At 37.2% G+C, this 15,089-nt stretch overlaps 2 protein-coding genes across 10 annotated transcripts; one reads left to right on the forward strand and one right to left on the reverse strand.

Moving 5' to 3' along the window:
* Positions 1 to 19: 19 nt before the first annotated feature.
* On the forward strand, positions 20 to 6,049 carry Oat (Ornithine aminotransferase precursor). 7 transcript variants are annotated; one of them, XM_066285920.1, is made up of 9 exons: positions 2,585 to 2,817; positions 2,876 to 2,992; positions 3,042 to 3,157; positions 3,559 to 3,783; positions 4,776 to 4,999; positions 5,056 to 5,209; positions 5,265 to 5,411; positions 5,461 to 5,667; positions 5,723 to 6,049. In XM_066285920.1, exons 2-9 carry the CDS (start codon positions 2,946 to 2,948, stop codon positions 5,890 to 5,892), a joined length of 1,290 nt encoding a protein of 429 aa, XP_066142017.1. In that variant the 5' UTR covers positions 2,585 to 2,817; positions 2,876 to 2,945; the 3' UTR covers positions 5,893 to 6,049. The 7 variants fall into 7 exon arrangements, with proteins under 7 accessions (XP_066142022.1, XP_066142020.1, XP_066142019.1 ...); XM_066285925.1 differs by lacking the exon at positions 2,585 to 2,817 and adding an exon at positions 20 to 135 and having other exon boundaries at positions 2,989 to 3,157; XM_066285923.1 differs by lacking the exon at positions 2,585 to 2,817 and adding an exon at positions 39 to 149 and having other exon boundaries at positions 2,989 to 3,157.
* On the reverse strand, positions 5,981 to 15,015 carry Remo (Remoulade). 3 transcript variants are annotated; one of them, XM_066285875.1, is made up of 18 exons: positions 14,166 to 15,015; positions 13,917 to 13,982; positions 13,638 to 13,853; positions 13,290 to 13,583; positions 13,028 to 13,237; positions 12,456 to 12,975; positions 11,923 to 12,132; positions 11,731 to 11,860; positions 11,445 to 11,677; positions 11,054 to 11,395; positions 10,723 to 10,999; positions 10,186 to 10,549; positions 9,886 to 10,135; positions 9,513 to 9,782; positions 9,297 to 9,447; positions 8,993 to 9,241; positions 8,774 to 8,927; positions 5,981 to 8,691 (listed from the first exon to the last, which is right to left on the reverse strand). In XM_066285875.1, exons 1-18 carry the CDS (start codon positions 14,399 to 14,401, stop codon positions 8,424 to 8,426), a joined length of 4,440 nt encoding a protein of 1,479 aa, XP_066141972.1. In that variant the 5' UTR covers positions 14,402 to 15,015; the 3' UTR covers positions 5,981 to 8,423. The 3 variants fall into 3 exon arrangements, with proteins under 3 accessions (XP_066141972.1, XP_066141973.1, XP_066141971.1); XM_066285876.1 differs by having other exon boundaries at positions 8,774 to 8,896; positions 8,959 to 9,241; positions 10,186 to 10,537; positions 14,166 to 15,014; XM_066285874.1 differs by having other exon boundaries at positions 8,774 to 8,896; positions 8,959 to 9,241; positions 14,166 to 15,014.
* Between the last annotated feature and the right edge of the window lie 74 nt (positions 15,016 to 15,089).

The following is a 15,089-nucleotide window of genomic DNA, read 5'->3' on the forward strand; positions in this document are numbered from 1 at the left end:
AATAATAAGTACGTCCCTGACCGCTGTGGCGAGATAAAGCAGAAAAATACACTAGCTGGATTGGACACGATAAAATCCTGAATACATGTTTGTAATCAGTGTGAAACACTTTACAGCAGCCGGCATCCGAATACAGTTGAGTTCAGTAGGTAATTATACCAGCAATAATTGTATTTATCGAGTGCCAGTACTGAAAATGATAGAGAGGTAGGAAGAGTAGTTATACAAGGAAATTATTGCAGCACCATAAAATTCTAAGCGGCCTTAATTGATAAAAATGTATTTTGCTGTACTTCGTGATTCACCAAATTGTCAAGGAATTATTTTTTTTGTAACATTAGATTTATTGATTTCTAACTATAAACACAATATTTCAATTTAATTTATTGCTACTTTTCTCGGCAAATGAGTATTTCATTAGGATCGATATAATTTAATTTATATTTTTCGGTAGTTTAAGTAATTCAGGTGGTAAGTTCTATTGACTTACTGCTGTGCTTTCTGGTCCCACTTAACGATTCAGATTATAGTAAAGCCGCGGAAAACCATTTTAGGGTTTCTTAAATATTAAAATAATACCATCACTACTATTTAAAAGCTAACGATCGAACGAAGAAAAAGAAATTCGAAATTCAAATTAAATAAAAAAATGACAGAAATTCAGGAGATATCATATGGTAATCAAGAGTGAGCATTGAGCAACAAGCTAGCAGTGATCAACAAATGCGTCAACCGTTGCAGCAATCAGAAGCCTCCATTTGCGGCGGGACATTCAAATTGTTTCTTCCGAGTGAAAAATTTGCTCTCACGTGTCAAAAGACAAGGAACAAAAATGGCCCCCTTTTTATATATATCCCTGTGTTTTTTTTGTGGTATTCTGCAGAGCATTAGACAAAGATAGAGAATTGAAGCAGGTGATTTTTGTCCTTTATTTTCTTTAAAATAGCAAATTGGAATAAAACAATAAATAATAATTTTTTTGATGATAATTATCCGCTTTAGTGATGGGAGATCTTCTTTGTTATATCAAAAACATAATTTTTTTCTAGGTATAAGCACAAGTTGATTGTGAACCTCCGCTAACCAGAATTTTTTTCCATTTTCAATTGAATGACACGCACTAAAACCTCAATAAAATACCATTAAAATCTATACCATTACGGAGATATATTTCATTGACCATTAAACTTAAAATAAGCCGTAAATTTTGGATTTAATTTAGTAAACAATTTAATATTTAAACTTACAATTAACTGAAAAAACAGCCATTTTGACATGTGGAGTTGTATCCACTTGATTATTAAATTATAGTCTCTTCTAACACAGTCTGACACAAGTTAAACAGAAAAAAAACTGTATCAATATGTGGTTTATATTACTAGATGTTGGTCAATTGAAGCGACTATCAGGTTGACCAGTCACGAGATTTTAATTTACAGCGTTTCCATGTCGCTTTAAATCCATGTTTAGTTCCATTAGTAGGTTTCCACATATGGTATAGTGTAGCGGTCAATTTTCTTGGACATATCAGAAAGATTACTTTTAATGGAGTTTTTATAACCGAATAAATTTGCTTGATCGAGCTGAATTGCCCGCATCAATATCCTCGGTTGAAACAATGGCCTCAGATAACAGAATCAAACAGGATTATCGCTTTTCAGTCTACCATCGTTGGCTTCCTTATTTTCTCTATATCGGTTTCTAGAGCTGCCTTTATATCTGCTCCCAATGTCGAAACAGTCTTATCAATTATAACTGTATTTTCTAATTTGGTTAGAACCGATAGATCTTTCTTGCAATATTATTCTAAACAGCTTCTACTTTGTCTTCTTGTTTTTGTTTTTGTCCTCTAGTGGTTCTTCACTTCATAGTAACGGATGATTATAGAGCGCTGATAAAGGCATTTACTATTTTACCATCGAACGCCTGCTTACCGGCCGAATCCACGAATCTTAAAGCTTTCATGAAAATCTGATCCAAACGTTCCGAATTTATGGTTTATATGTCGACTTCCACTCTGAGGTCCTTCATAAGCATGAAATCATAAGCAGGATGTGGTTTACCCCCCATGCACATTTGCCGAATGTATAGGTTCGAATCACCAGTGGGTGTGTTGTCTTCTAAAGAGCATTTCTTCCACGTCGTCTTGCAGGAGCCTTACAACGGTGGATGGTAGCAGGGAGAAATCTTTAAGTTTCTCCTGGTAGTGTTCGCTTCTATTTCCGTGCGTCTATGTTATGCATGTAAAATGTAGGCGATAATCGTGGTATGTTGTTAGGGCAGATTCGGATGTTCCTTGTGATGTGTTGTTCTTATTGTTTGTTCTGCCGTGTATTTTAAAAGCTTAAACTAATCCCTTAAACAGAGGTTGGTGTGCTAAATGGTGGCTGTGTCCACATTTTGGCATTTTTATGGTTCCCCAAGGGTAATAATAAAAAATAGTAAATATTGGAAATTAACCAGCAGTAATAGGCAAGGTAATTAATGAAGCTATTCATATCTTCACTGCAGCTTTCGTCATAAGTGTAAATATAATGTGATAACAGTCCAGCTGACCTTTCTACCAGACGTTTACCAATGGGTATTAGCACATATTCAGAAAAATAACAACAATGGAAGCTATTTATAAAATCATTAACAATTCCGTAGAACCAGTCACATTTAGTCAGTGATAATTTCAATAATTTCGTTAGTGCATTTCAGGTATTCGCAGGATTTGCACCTTGTTTTTGTTTAAACTCAGATTTAGATATGGACCTATGTAACGCTTGTTGATTATTAATACTTTTAACAACTAAACTCGTAATGCGATTCAAGGTAAGTGAGAATGTTGAACCTCGCAGATACAACAAAAACGAAATTGCGCGTTTATTAGTGCTGCGTTTATTGCCACCTGATAACCCCCGTCGCGCGAAAATAATAATTGAGCAAATCTTGCCGCACGAATGACTTTTTTCCATGTTCTTACCAAGTGGTTCTGGTCTGCAGGAACGTTGAATGACGATGTTTTCAAAATACAATACAGCTACGTTGGTAGCTAGGCAATTGCAGAGGGAATCCCGGAGGTTAATTGGCAGTAGACAAGTGATTGACAGGGAGGAGAAATACGCCGCTCATAACTACCATCCCCTACCGGCAGTTCTATGTAAAGGGAAAGGTAATGTACAATTTATTGTAATATACTACGTCAGACCTCCACAAATACATGAAACGATCGTTGCGTAATAGATATACAAACATTAACGTATGAAGTAGATGTTTGATAAGCAATAATCTTCCTCTTGGTTACATTGAATTTATATCCCTTATCTACCTCCTTAGATAATATTTATTTCCACACACAAGCGAAAAGTAAACTAATCTACTGATTGAGACATATATGCCTAATTTTAGATGGCGTAAACAACCTCTTGATGTTTATGATTTCAAACACTCAACACTTAAGGTGAAAAAGGTCAAAGAGTAGAAGCAAAAAACTTTTATCTCTCTTCCTTTACAAAAAGCTCCTGCTTCCCTCAAAAAACCTGCATCTCTTACAACTTCTTTGTACTTATCTAGGGGTGTTTGTGTGGGACGTCGAGGGCAAACAGTACTTTGACTATCTCAGCGGTTACTCCGCCAATAACTTCGGACATTGCCACCCCAAGATAATAGAAGCCCTAAGGACCCAATGCGGGATCCTCCATCACACTTCCAGGGCCTTTTTCAACGACGTCTTTGGGGAGTATGCCGAAAAAGTGACCAAACTCTTCGGGTATGATAAAGTACTACCCATGAATACAGGTAAAGGATTTTAAAAAAATGTTTGTATTCAGGGTATAACATCATCATGGAGATTCTCTGTAAAATAATTTAAAAAAGTGGTAATAGAGCTACGATCGAAGATACGACATTTTCGATATACAGTATGACCGAGTTTCACATTGATTCTCACATTTTGCGTTTATTTGTTGAGTTAAATTTTTGAAATTTCGTACACTTATTTTCCTTAAATCTCTCTAAAATAAAAGGTCAAAATCATCGGTAGTCATTACAGGGAGTTATCTTTTTTTGGATCATTTATAGAAATAAAAATATAGTTAACGAAAACAACATTATATTATAAAATGGTCGAAACTTAGTTATGGCATCCTGGACTACAAACCAGAATACGTATGTAGAATGAATTTTCTTAACTTCCATCGATAGAAAATTTTACAAATTTTACGAAAATGCTGCAAAAGATCAAAAAGCTAAAGAACTGAATAAGGACCTCAAATTTGGTATCAGAATTGATAGAGGGTGTTTCAAAAAAAGATAAAATGCATAAAATAGTAAATGATCTAAAAAACATTGTATATATTTTAGTTCCTGATGATTATGACATTTTATTGTAATCATAAAAAAAATTGAAAATAAAGAAATTTGAAAAATGTTGCCTAAATATACGCAAGAAAAACGAAAAATTTGAGAAAAATGTGAATCTTTGCCTCCTCGAATATCAAACATTATGTGCTTTTGATCATATGTCCATTAGCATTTTTTAAATTATTTTGCAGAGTACTATCGCTCCTTGAAATATCTCCATGACGCTATCTCACACTTTATATGTATAATACGGATATACAACATTTCCCAGATTTACGATCAGGATTTCAGAAGTGGTTAAAAAAGAGCATTTTACGGTGAATTGCTCATATAAACTACTCCCAATTTTCTTAATTTGTAAATTAAAATTTGAGACCCCCTAGAGCTTTAAAAGTTAAAATACATATTGATGTTAAGTGAGTCTCTAGGCGTTGAAGCGGACGACACCGCCTGCAAATTAGCTCGAAAATGGGGCTACCGCAAGAAGGGCATCCCTAAGAATGAGGCCAAACTGATATTCTGCAGCGACAACTTTTGGGGCCGCTCATTGGCTGCAGTGTCTGCTTCCACAGACCCAACCAGCTTCGAGGATTACGGCCCTTTCATGCCCGGGTTTTCTTGCGTGCCCTACAACGACTTAAAGGCCCTTGAAGTTCGCATTTTGCAAACCTGAAATCTCTAATTCTAATCTTTACCTTCGCTCTACAGAAAGCCCTTTCAGACCCTTTAGTGTGTGGGTTTATGGTGGAACCCATTCAAGGAGAAGCGGGCATTAAAGTACCTGATGAGGGATACCTCAAGGGAGTTCGGGAGCTTTGTACCAAGTATAACGTTCTTTGGATTGCTGATGAAATTCAAACAGGTTTAAGAGTGTTGTGAGGAATTACCATGAGGGGTTGTAATTATTGCATTGTTAGGGTTGGGTCGTACCGGTAAAAGACTGGCGATAGACTACGAAAATGTCATGCCAGATATATTGGTATTAGGCAAAGCCCTTGGTGGGGGGGTTTACCCAGTGTCAGCGGCCCTTGCCAATGACCCAGTAATGCTAGTCATAGAGCCAGGTAAATAATAGAGCTTGTAATTTAACTAGTTGCAGTTAAATAATTTAAGGGACGCACGGTTCAACCTTCGGAGGCAATCCTTTAGGATCTAAAGTAGCCATTGCGGCACTGGATGTGTTCGAAAGTGAAAACGTATCCGAAAACGCATATAAACGAGGAGTGCTGTTCAGAAAGGAACTGGATAGCCGGATTAACAGGAAAATCGTCAGTGAAATTAGGGGGAAAGGCCTATTAAACGCCATCGTTATTAATAGCAGTAAATGTCTTGTGAGAGAACTTTCGAGCTTGTTTTCAAGAGAAATTTATTACAGATTATGCCAATGCATGGGACATTTGTTTGAAGCTGAAAGAAAACGGGCTTCTAGCCAAACAAACGCACGATGACATAATCAGATTTGCGCCGCCACTGATCATATCCGAGCAAGAACTGAACCAGTCTCTTGATATTATCGTTAACACTGTGAATGGTATTTCCGCATGATAAAATCTGCATATTTTAAGTGTAATACAAGTGCATAATGTTTGTTTTCAAAGGTCGAAACATTTATAAACATTAATGATAAACTGACTCAAACTACAGACACACTTCGTGTATTTATTCTTATATATTTTCACAAATAAATTCCATATTAAATAGATCGGTAATACTCTTAATTCAACAGTCTTTACATCGAGTTGTACATTAGGGGATATACAATAATGTAGGGCTGCATAAAACTTCTATATAGAGGTTTTGCTACTATGAACACTCATGCGGATAAGTCTTATTTTTTCGCCAATAGACACGTTTACATTTAAGGCAAAGCTTCAAATTATCCTAATAAAACAACGGTATCAAAATGTGGTATACGCAATTAAGTCCATTGCTTATGCATTAATAAATAAGGCAAATACCGATGAAATCTATTTGGCACATCGATACATTATTTAAAGGGGCCGCCGTTTTGATTCCTAAAGCGCAAACTCAGGTTAGTTTGTCGCCTACAGTCAAATCTGATTGGAGTATTCAAGGTGGTCTCACGTCACTTAGAACTATTCGATTTACATGAAACTTTGAATCCGAATTGAGAGATTCTACCTAGTGCGTTTATATGGGGACTTTCCATTAAACTTAACTGACCCTTTGAAACATAATTCGCGGTTTTGTCCTTGTATTGCATACTTAGATCTTTGTCTTGTTTGATGGAACTGTGTGACATTTCAGATGAAAAAAAAACAATTCCAAATCCTCCCAGAAACTTTGCCTCCGTAATTTTGCCGCGACGGTACAAAATGATAGAATGTGAATGAATAAAACTAAAAACGTTAAAGGAGATATCCTATATGAATATACCTGCTAGTCTCACTAATTCCTAGCGATCTCCCGACAAAACTATGATATTGTGCATTATATAAAATAATATATAAAAGTACTTATCTAAATGACGCCAGTAAAAACGACGTATATGAGTATGCTATTGACGATCCACTAACAATGAAGGCAATACGTTCGTTTGATTAGTGGATGGATCGCTGGAGTTATTTTTACTATAGAGACTAACCTGAATCAGGGTAATGGCTCTTTGCACCGATTAATTTAAAAAATAATTAAATTTGAATTTTCATTAAGTCGAAAACTTCCATATTTTAAAATAATTTATGCCCTGTTGTTGGTTTAAGAATCCATCAAAATGTGCAATTTGGCCGAGGCGTATTCTGTTCAACAAAGTCTTTATCCATCCTTTTTCACTTTTTCCTCAAAAGTTCCGGCTCCCCATTCGGCGACTGATTCGTACGTCGAAATGAACATGTCCTCTCGTAGACGTTGCTCTCCCTGACCAAACATTTTAGAACTGGCACCTTCTTCGGGTCCGTATTCTGACTTCGTCAGTGGGCGAACGAACGCCAACGATCATCGCACTCCAAACAACGAATTTGAATTTCTTCAATGAATACGATTAAACGAAGAGAAAATGGAATGAGAATTTTTCGTAAGAGATTCGCTTTCACTGCTGTGCGCTTGGTGGGCCATAATATCAAAATATTTTCTGTTCCATGGTTCAAATTCGGTTTCAGAGTCCATCATCATAGTGTTCACGAAGTGGCTAAATGTCCAAATTTGAATGAAAAGACGAAAAATTTCAACTTAATTAATCCTTACAGAAGAGAGAAATTATTATGGAGATGGAGAATGAACAAAAAAAGGATGCTTAGATGCATTTACTCGAGCTCTATTTAAGAGTATTAATTTAGGGTGATAGATTAAAAAGAAATACAATAAGACGTAACAAATGCCGAATGATCAACGAACTTCTAGCAAGATGCAGGAGGGTACACCTATACTGGGAGGATTTGAAATAATTTTTCTTTTATCGCTAAATATTGCACCTACAGGACTATATCGTATAAGTGTCGAATCATGTAGTTTAGACAAAACTGCTCGAGTAATACGGGTCAAATATCCTATCGGAAGAGATCATTTAATATATTAACTTCATTTCATCGGAACTTGCACCCGGTGAAAAAATTATCCCTAATAGTATCGTTCATATCACAGATTCTCGTATAAATACTTAAGTTTAAAATCGAAAATATCAAAGAATAATTCTTAAAATATACTATAACGCGGCTTAAGTACTTTGCAACTGAAATAGAAACCATCAGAGCGTTGTTTTTTTTTCTGAAAAATGGTCAAATTACTAAAAACTAAATCACAAAACAAAAAAATACGGTTGAGCATTGTCAAACAAGTTTTAACACGTTTACGGTCTTATAGAGAGCAACAACAGCCGCTTCGACACGCCACTGAAGCGTCACAACACCGCTGCGATTATACCGTAATAAGAAAATAAAATCTTAAACTTCAAATTGTCCTAACAACCTTGAGAGTGCGTTCTAGCTTCAACGTTGCGTTATTCAATTGTTCTTAACAAGATGGCCACTATATAAAGAACTCGAAGAGTTCTAATGTCATTGCAACGTTGAAGCATGTATTTCTAATGAGAATTGCATCCTCACTACATCTGATATCTATTACACGGTTGTTTCAACGTCGACAGAACTTACGTCTTCCTCAAAATACGTCTGCGGTCTGTCACCCCCATCAGCGAAGCCCATAATCTCCGAGTCAGACAAAAAGGGACTGGAATAGGCCCGTTGTGGCTGCGAAAGCTCGGAATTGAAGTGGCAACCCTGTCGTATTTTAAGGGGTAAGGGCCCGCGACGTATTTGTTGATAAAGCTCGTCTATGTCAGTGGCGGAGGCGCTGCTGGTGCGGGAGAAATTTGAAGGGGAACGCAACCTGAAAGGAAAAATATATAAGGTCAGTGAAGGCTAACAAATTTTAAACTTTAAAAATAAAAAATTTCAAAACGAATTTTTACCGAGCCAACGGACTGTTCTTCTCTCCCAAACCGAATCTGCCACCTCTAATCGTCGACTCACTACTTCGTAACTCCTCAATTTCCGCATAATGATGAGCCTCCTCCACGGGGCTATTTTCCCTTCTAATGGCATTAAATTCACTTTTCAAATTCACTAAAAAAATATGAAAAAAAAAACAATTCACCTGGTGCTTAAATGGGCAGTATTGTCGGTAGTACCAGAAGTCTCCATGGGAGTGCTACGATTCTCTGCTCCCAGCACTTTCTGCATGTGCATTAACGCTGCAGGAAGTGGCTTAATGGGAGATAGAGGCGACAGCAGGTCGCTCTTATCTAAAATAGAGTCGGAAAGAGGGTTTTCCGAACTGTATTCCAGAGTGCACTGCTGCGAGACTGTCCGCATTTGAGCAGCAGGTCCACTTTCCTCTGCTAAATTTGACTTTTTCCTAGTTTTATTCCGGGAAATTTCTGTGAAATTCACGCTTTGAAAATTAGGATCTTATTCAAAGAACACGATTTTTACCTTTTTTCCTCAATCGTTCAGCGTTAATCACTATTTTTTCCATACGGACGTCGCTAAGATGCTCGAACTCGTCACCACTATCTGAAAAAATGTTTGGGTTTTTTCTTTGTGATTTTCGAATGTGCTCTACGTGAATATTGGTGTTGTTAACCTGAAACAAGGACAAAAAAATTAAGTTTAACAACGGATGGCAACACGTGAAACCTCCATTCTCACCTTCGAATTGGTGCCAAACATATTTTGTTCAGCATTTTTATTTTTCACCGGTCTGGGTTCGGAAAATACCGACGTGGCGTCGCTATTCACATCCCTGGGAGGTTTAGTCTGCAAGTTATTCCTCTTCATCATGTCTCTCCTCTGCCTTCGGAAAAATTTCCGCGCGACAGTGCTTTGATGTGGGTTATAGAATACCTCCGCTGCATTGGTTGGATTTTCGATTATATGGGGGACCACGTTGGAGCGATAATGAGCTCGATGCAGCGCAATCTAAACCCATGTTAGACTGTTACTTTTAAACACGCTCTATACCGGTCTCTAATGAAATTTACTAAATTTGTTATTAACAAGCAATAATAATTACATAACTCACCAAATTTACATTATTAATCTTTGCTCCGCCCTCCGCGGACGGTCGGTCACTTAAAGACCCATTTAAATCGACTGCAGCTGCACCTTTTAGGGAATTAGTCTTGGCAGGCCCGGAACTCCTGCTGGAGGACCGAGACATGGCCTGGGCATCACTATTAGAGATAGGAGGTAGTGGTAAGGGTTGTATTTGCACTCTCGGGGGAGTATCCGAGACTGTGCGCGGACGCAGAAGTCGTTTGCGACGCATCCACCTAATAATTTATTTCAATTCGGGTTACTTTATACCTAGACGAAAACTTACCGAAACATGGACATCCACAAAGTTCTCACATCGTTCCTGGCCACGCAGTAAAAGAACAACGTAAACGCGCTCAAAGTGGTGGCGCAAATAATGTAGGCCCCGCTAAACAAATCCGCCTCGTACGACACTAATCCGAGAGGCGGTACCGTGGCAAAAGCGCAACTCAACCATGTGAATAAAAACAAAAACAGGAATATGACGTGCGCTTTCAATTGGGCCAACGGCGACCTCTCAATATCCTCAGTTTCACTAGAAGCCGTTTTCGACGAATAACTGCGCACGCTCTGGCCGTCCTGCTGTGGGAAACTTGGCTCAAGTAAATCGAGGTCCACGTGTTCAGTGGCCTGAGTGCCTAAAATCGAGTCTTAGGGGTGTAACGGTTAAAATTTGGATTAAAGCGATGCAGTAAAAAAAAAGTAAAGCGAGCTGGGTTGTATACCCTAATTTTGTACAATGGATTGAGACGTTAGAAACGTCCAATTTCATGGGTTATAAAACGAAGGTATACGACTGGGCTTCAATGCAAAAATGTCTCACCTTCACTCAAATGGCCTCCATGTGATAAGTCCAAACTACTAATGGAACATCGGACCAATAAAAAAAGCACAACCATGAAAATGAAGAGGATGGCGAAGGGGACGTAGACAGCGCTCAATGCGGGCCCTGTACGCAGGAAACAATGAGAATAAGAGCCATACTCGCGCACATTTATCGCCGCAGATAAACCGCAAACTATCAAACCCACCCCCCACCCCACCAAATAGAGTCCCATTAAGGGTTTTTTTATTGGTTGCTCGCTGGGTAAATCATCGTCCTAAAAACACTCAAATGAAACATCATCAAATATGATTTATCCAAAAATGATTACCTGCAGGATTGAGTCGGAATTCTTGCTCAATCGCTTATACATCGAATTGAGGGCAACGCAGATCCAAAGTAAAACGCACAAGGTTAAATAATGTAAAATTAATCCTACAACTTGACACAATCTCTGGTCCTCAGTTTGGTAAATACCGAATGTGTAAATGAAACTCAAGAGGGCTATAGAAGTCCACGTGTTAACCAGACAGTGCTTCGCTTTTTTGGGCATTTGAATCGCCACGAATCCCAGAATGTAGGTTAAAATGGCAACGAACAAGGAAGTGAATAAAATCACGTTACCTACATAAATTGCCGGATGCGAGAATCTGAAGAGACCTCGATATGTGCCCTAAAAGAAATAGTGAAATTGACATAACATGTAGTAAAAAAGTTCTTACAGTAATGTTCGAATACGTGACGTCCTGCATCAGCCCGTAATAGCCCAATTTATTGCACGAAAACACCACGTGATCCTGCCAATGTTGACCAAAATGACAGCCTTGATTGGACCACCGCATCGAAACTTGGTCCCAATACACCGGGGTAAACGGGGTTACTTCATATGAGGTGGAATGAGGAGCACGTATTGTCACTATAATAGGGTGCGAAGGCTCTGCATGAGCAGGTCCAACTGAGTGGAAAAATTAATTAAAATTGATAAAGTTTTAAAGAGGTTTTTGGTACCAATTTTCACTCCCACAATTGCAGAAGTAACCCCTTCCTTGCCCACTTTCTCTTGATCGATAGGGAAAAATTTGCTTGATGAATACATTGAGACTACGACGTTATATGAACTTTTAATATCCCCAGCCACCTACAAAAATTAACAAAAGCGCACTCAGTAAGCACCGTTCTTGATTTATGTTGCCATTTTACCTCATTTTTCGTCTGTACAAAGACGCTGTCGGGCAGAATAACTGAAGTTTCAACATTTTTGTCTTGCAAAACCGTTGAATCCGGCATATTGTTGTTAGTGCTGCAAGAGAAAAGTGAATCCAGAGGATTCAAATCGTTGCGGAACCAAGTACACTTTATGCCAGGGAAACTCTCTTTGACGCTCGGAAAAGCTTCGACGACAAAATTTTCCTAAAATAGGAGAAAATATATTGTCCCTCTTTAGAGCAATTTTTGGTTACTTATATATATATTCTCTAAAAAAAATCTCAGAGCCGTATAATTTCAATAAATATTTACAAAATGTTCAAAATGCTTAAATATTACTCTTCTTGATGCGTGTCAACGTAACAGTTACTTATAATTATTTTCTTTGAATAAAAGTTCTCATCTATCTACATATTGTTAAAAATTACATAAGTGCAAGTTACATTGGTTGTAAGTTATGTTTAAGCTTTTGGAATGTGATGTAAAACGAACATTTAAATGACTATAACATACACTGGTAAACTTACCCTCTGAAATGAGGTACCCGGATGAGTAACAGCGATACTCTCCAATAATCCCACCATCTTTCTACAACTTCCGAATCGCGCATCACTCATCATCAAATATGTCCAAGGCAGTAGCATTAGATTGTTAAGAACGTCAATTAAAATATTGCCTAACAATTCACTGGGCTGCAATATGCTGTAATTCTCCACTGCCTCTACTGTGTAAACTAAATCCATTACATCTTGATAAATGCTGTAGTTTGAGGTAAATTCTTTGAGATGGCGTGCGCTTTCTAGTACACTAGAATTGACTTTGGAAAAGCCTTCCAAGATGCGGGTGGTGTCTGAGATGTAGGAACAATGTGAGGTGTCCAGAAGTTGCCAGGTAGTGTTTTCTGAGCAGTAATAAGAGGCAGTTTGATAGGTGGTATTGTAATAGTCATTTTTAAAGTTGCAAGGCAGAGTTACTGTGTGATTTACCACAGTTTTGGGCCAAACATAAGTGCCCTTGTTGTCTTTTGTGGTGATGATAGGGCAGTACCTTAATAAGAATTATTACAGTTAATGAAAAATATTATTTATTTGGAATGAACCTTGTGTCCTCAGAAATAACTAAAATTGTAGTGCTCTTTGAATGGTTTCCCTGTACTGATGTGTACAAGCATGTCCAAATTCCTGTGTGAGATCTGGTCAACCTCTTAATATAGAGAACACTCACAATTATTCCGGGATTGGGAAGAAAATCATTAACCATTGAAACATCGGGAAAATTGGGGTGGGAATCAAGCCACAACCATTCCAATCTAAAAATCCATTCAAAACTATTTTAAATTTGCACACTTAAAAACAACATACTTTGAATCATTAGTGGCATCATTAATGGCAGGTGCTTTGCACTGCAACTTCAAGGAATCCCCCTCAAAAACCACCTGATTGTTTTCAGGTTTCAAGTCCAACAAAGGCAAAAGATTGTCATGAGATGCAGATTTGCAATGAATATCGACCCCTACTTTAAGTTTACGCATAGGGGTGCCCTTGAATATGCTGCTACATTTTGGATTTGACATTAGTTTTACTGATTGTTTCACTGAATAGTCTAAAATCCAGAGAAGACTGCAGTCACAATGCAGAGGATTATATGATATATCACTGAAAAAGTTTAGTTTTATTGAAAGATTAAAGTGTTGTGTTGGATTTACTTACAGTTGCCTGAGACTCACTAGAGAATCAAATGTTCCAAAAGTCACAGTTAAAAGCTCATTATGATTTAGTTTCAGCCTTTCTAAATCTCCCAACCCTTCAAATGCTTTTAAATCTATATGTTTGAGACCATTTGCAGACAAATCAAGTCTTTTCAATTTGGGAGTCTCTTTAAATTGATATGGCTCTAAATCTGTGATTTGATTTACACTCAAGTTTCTAAAATGTATCCAAGGATGACAAATAAAAGCAGGAAAAACTTAAAAAATATAAACTACTTACAGCTTTTGCAATACAATTAGTTCTACCTTGGGAGTGAATGATTTTAAGTTATTATTTGACAAATTCCTGGAAAGAAAAATAATGCAAATTCTATATGAAATATTTAAACAAAACTTTAATATAAGCACTGGGTAATGATACAAAATAGAATTTTTTTTGTTACTTGGCTATACAAGTCTAAAATTTGGTTGTGGATGAATGTCTTTGCTATATTTAGAAAACACTCTATGTAACAGTTTAATTACTTACAACTGAACTAAATCAGCAGCAATATTGAGCAACTCCAATTCATCCAAATGGGAAACCTTCTCAGTTTCCCCACAAGTCATTTTCAAGTAGTTTCCCCCGTCTCTTTGCGAATTGAGTTTACAGGTGCACTTCTTTGAACAGACATAATCCTGCCCCAAAATATTACTCGTAACGAGGCATAGCACCAATAATAAACAATTTAGAAAAGTGTGGTCCATTTTGCCTGGTATAAGCATCAATAGTGAAGATGAATATATAACTGAAAACTACACCCCTGGTGAAAAAATTAACTTAAGCCAGGCACTAGTGGTTGAATATGATGTGGTGGGTTTAGAACATTTGTTTTGTGGCACATTTTAAAGCGGTAAATAAGTGAGAAACAAGAGAAATATTAATTATTTAAAGGGAAAATAAATATTGTTTGACAACAACAGTTTCGGCCATTTTTTTTTCCACGAGTGACAAGGCAAGAATGACAGGTAAAAGTTAGGAATCAAAATCCGGAATCAATGGAGTGACTCCCAATGCTCTTTTAATATTTACAAAATTATTTTATGATTGGAAATTTTGTTGCCACAAACGTTATGATTCGATTTACTGTGTCCGCATAAGTGGTCTTGCCCTTTGCCGAGGTGATTTTTTTTCATATCTTCTTAGTGTGCTGCAGCGTTATTTCGTTTGAAGTTTTAACATTTCCGTTTGAACGATCAAACACGATACTGGTGCAATTCCTTTGTATGTTATCATGGATGTAGAAATGTAGATTTCCCATTTATTATGCTGAAAAACTGAATTATCAGGAAATAAGTTAAATGTTTTAAGTCATTAAAAACGATTCCCACTCTATTGTTTTCTTTCTTAATTACTTTTACCTAATAATCACCCTTTGGTTCTTTCATAATTGACACTTTTTGCGTCACTTTC

This window comes from Euwallacea fornicatus, chromosome 9 (genome assembly GCF_040115645.1).
Source record: "Euwallacea fornicatus isolate EFF26 chromosome 9, ASM4011564v1, whole genome shotgun sequence".
NCBI lineage: Eukaryota > Metazoa > Arthropoda > Insecta > Coleoptera > Curculionidae > Euwallacea > Euwallacea fornicatus.

What these genes read in the sequence shown, in the direction of transcription:
- Oat (XM_066285920.1), top strand. Translation starts at nt 2,946, where the DNA reads ATGACTTTTTTCCATGTTCTTACCAAGTGGTTCTGGTCTGCAGGAAC. An exon ending in TGGTTCTGGTCTGCAGGAAC is followed by an intron (nt 2,993 to 3,041) that starts GTTGAATGACGA and finishes GTTGGTAGCTAG; the next exon opens with GCAATTGCAGAGGGAATCCC. An exon ending in AATGCTAGTCATAGAGCCAG is followed by an intron (nt 5,412 to 5,460) that starts GTAAATAATAGA and finishes AAATAATTTAAG; the next exon opens with GGACGCACGGTTCAACCTTC.
- Remo (XM_066285874.1), bottom strand. Translation starts at nt 14,401, where the DNA reads ATGCTTATACCAGGCAAAATGGACCACACTTTTCTAAATTGTTTATTA. An exon ending in CTAATTGTATTGCAAAAGCT is followed by an intron (nt 13,854 to 13,916) that starts GTAAGTAGTTTA and finishes GATACATTTTAG; the next exon opens with AAACTTGAGTGTAAATCAAA. An exon ending in ACTGCCCATTTAAGCACCAG is followed by an intron (nt 8,897 to 8,958) that starts GTGAATTGTTTT and finishes TAATGCCATTAG; the next exon opens with AAGGGAAAATAGCCCCGTGG.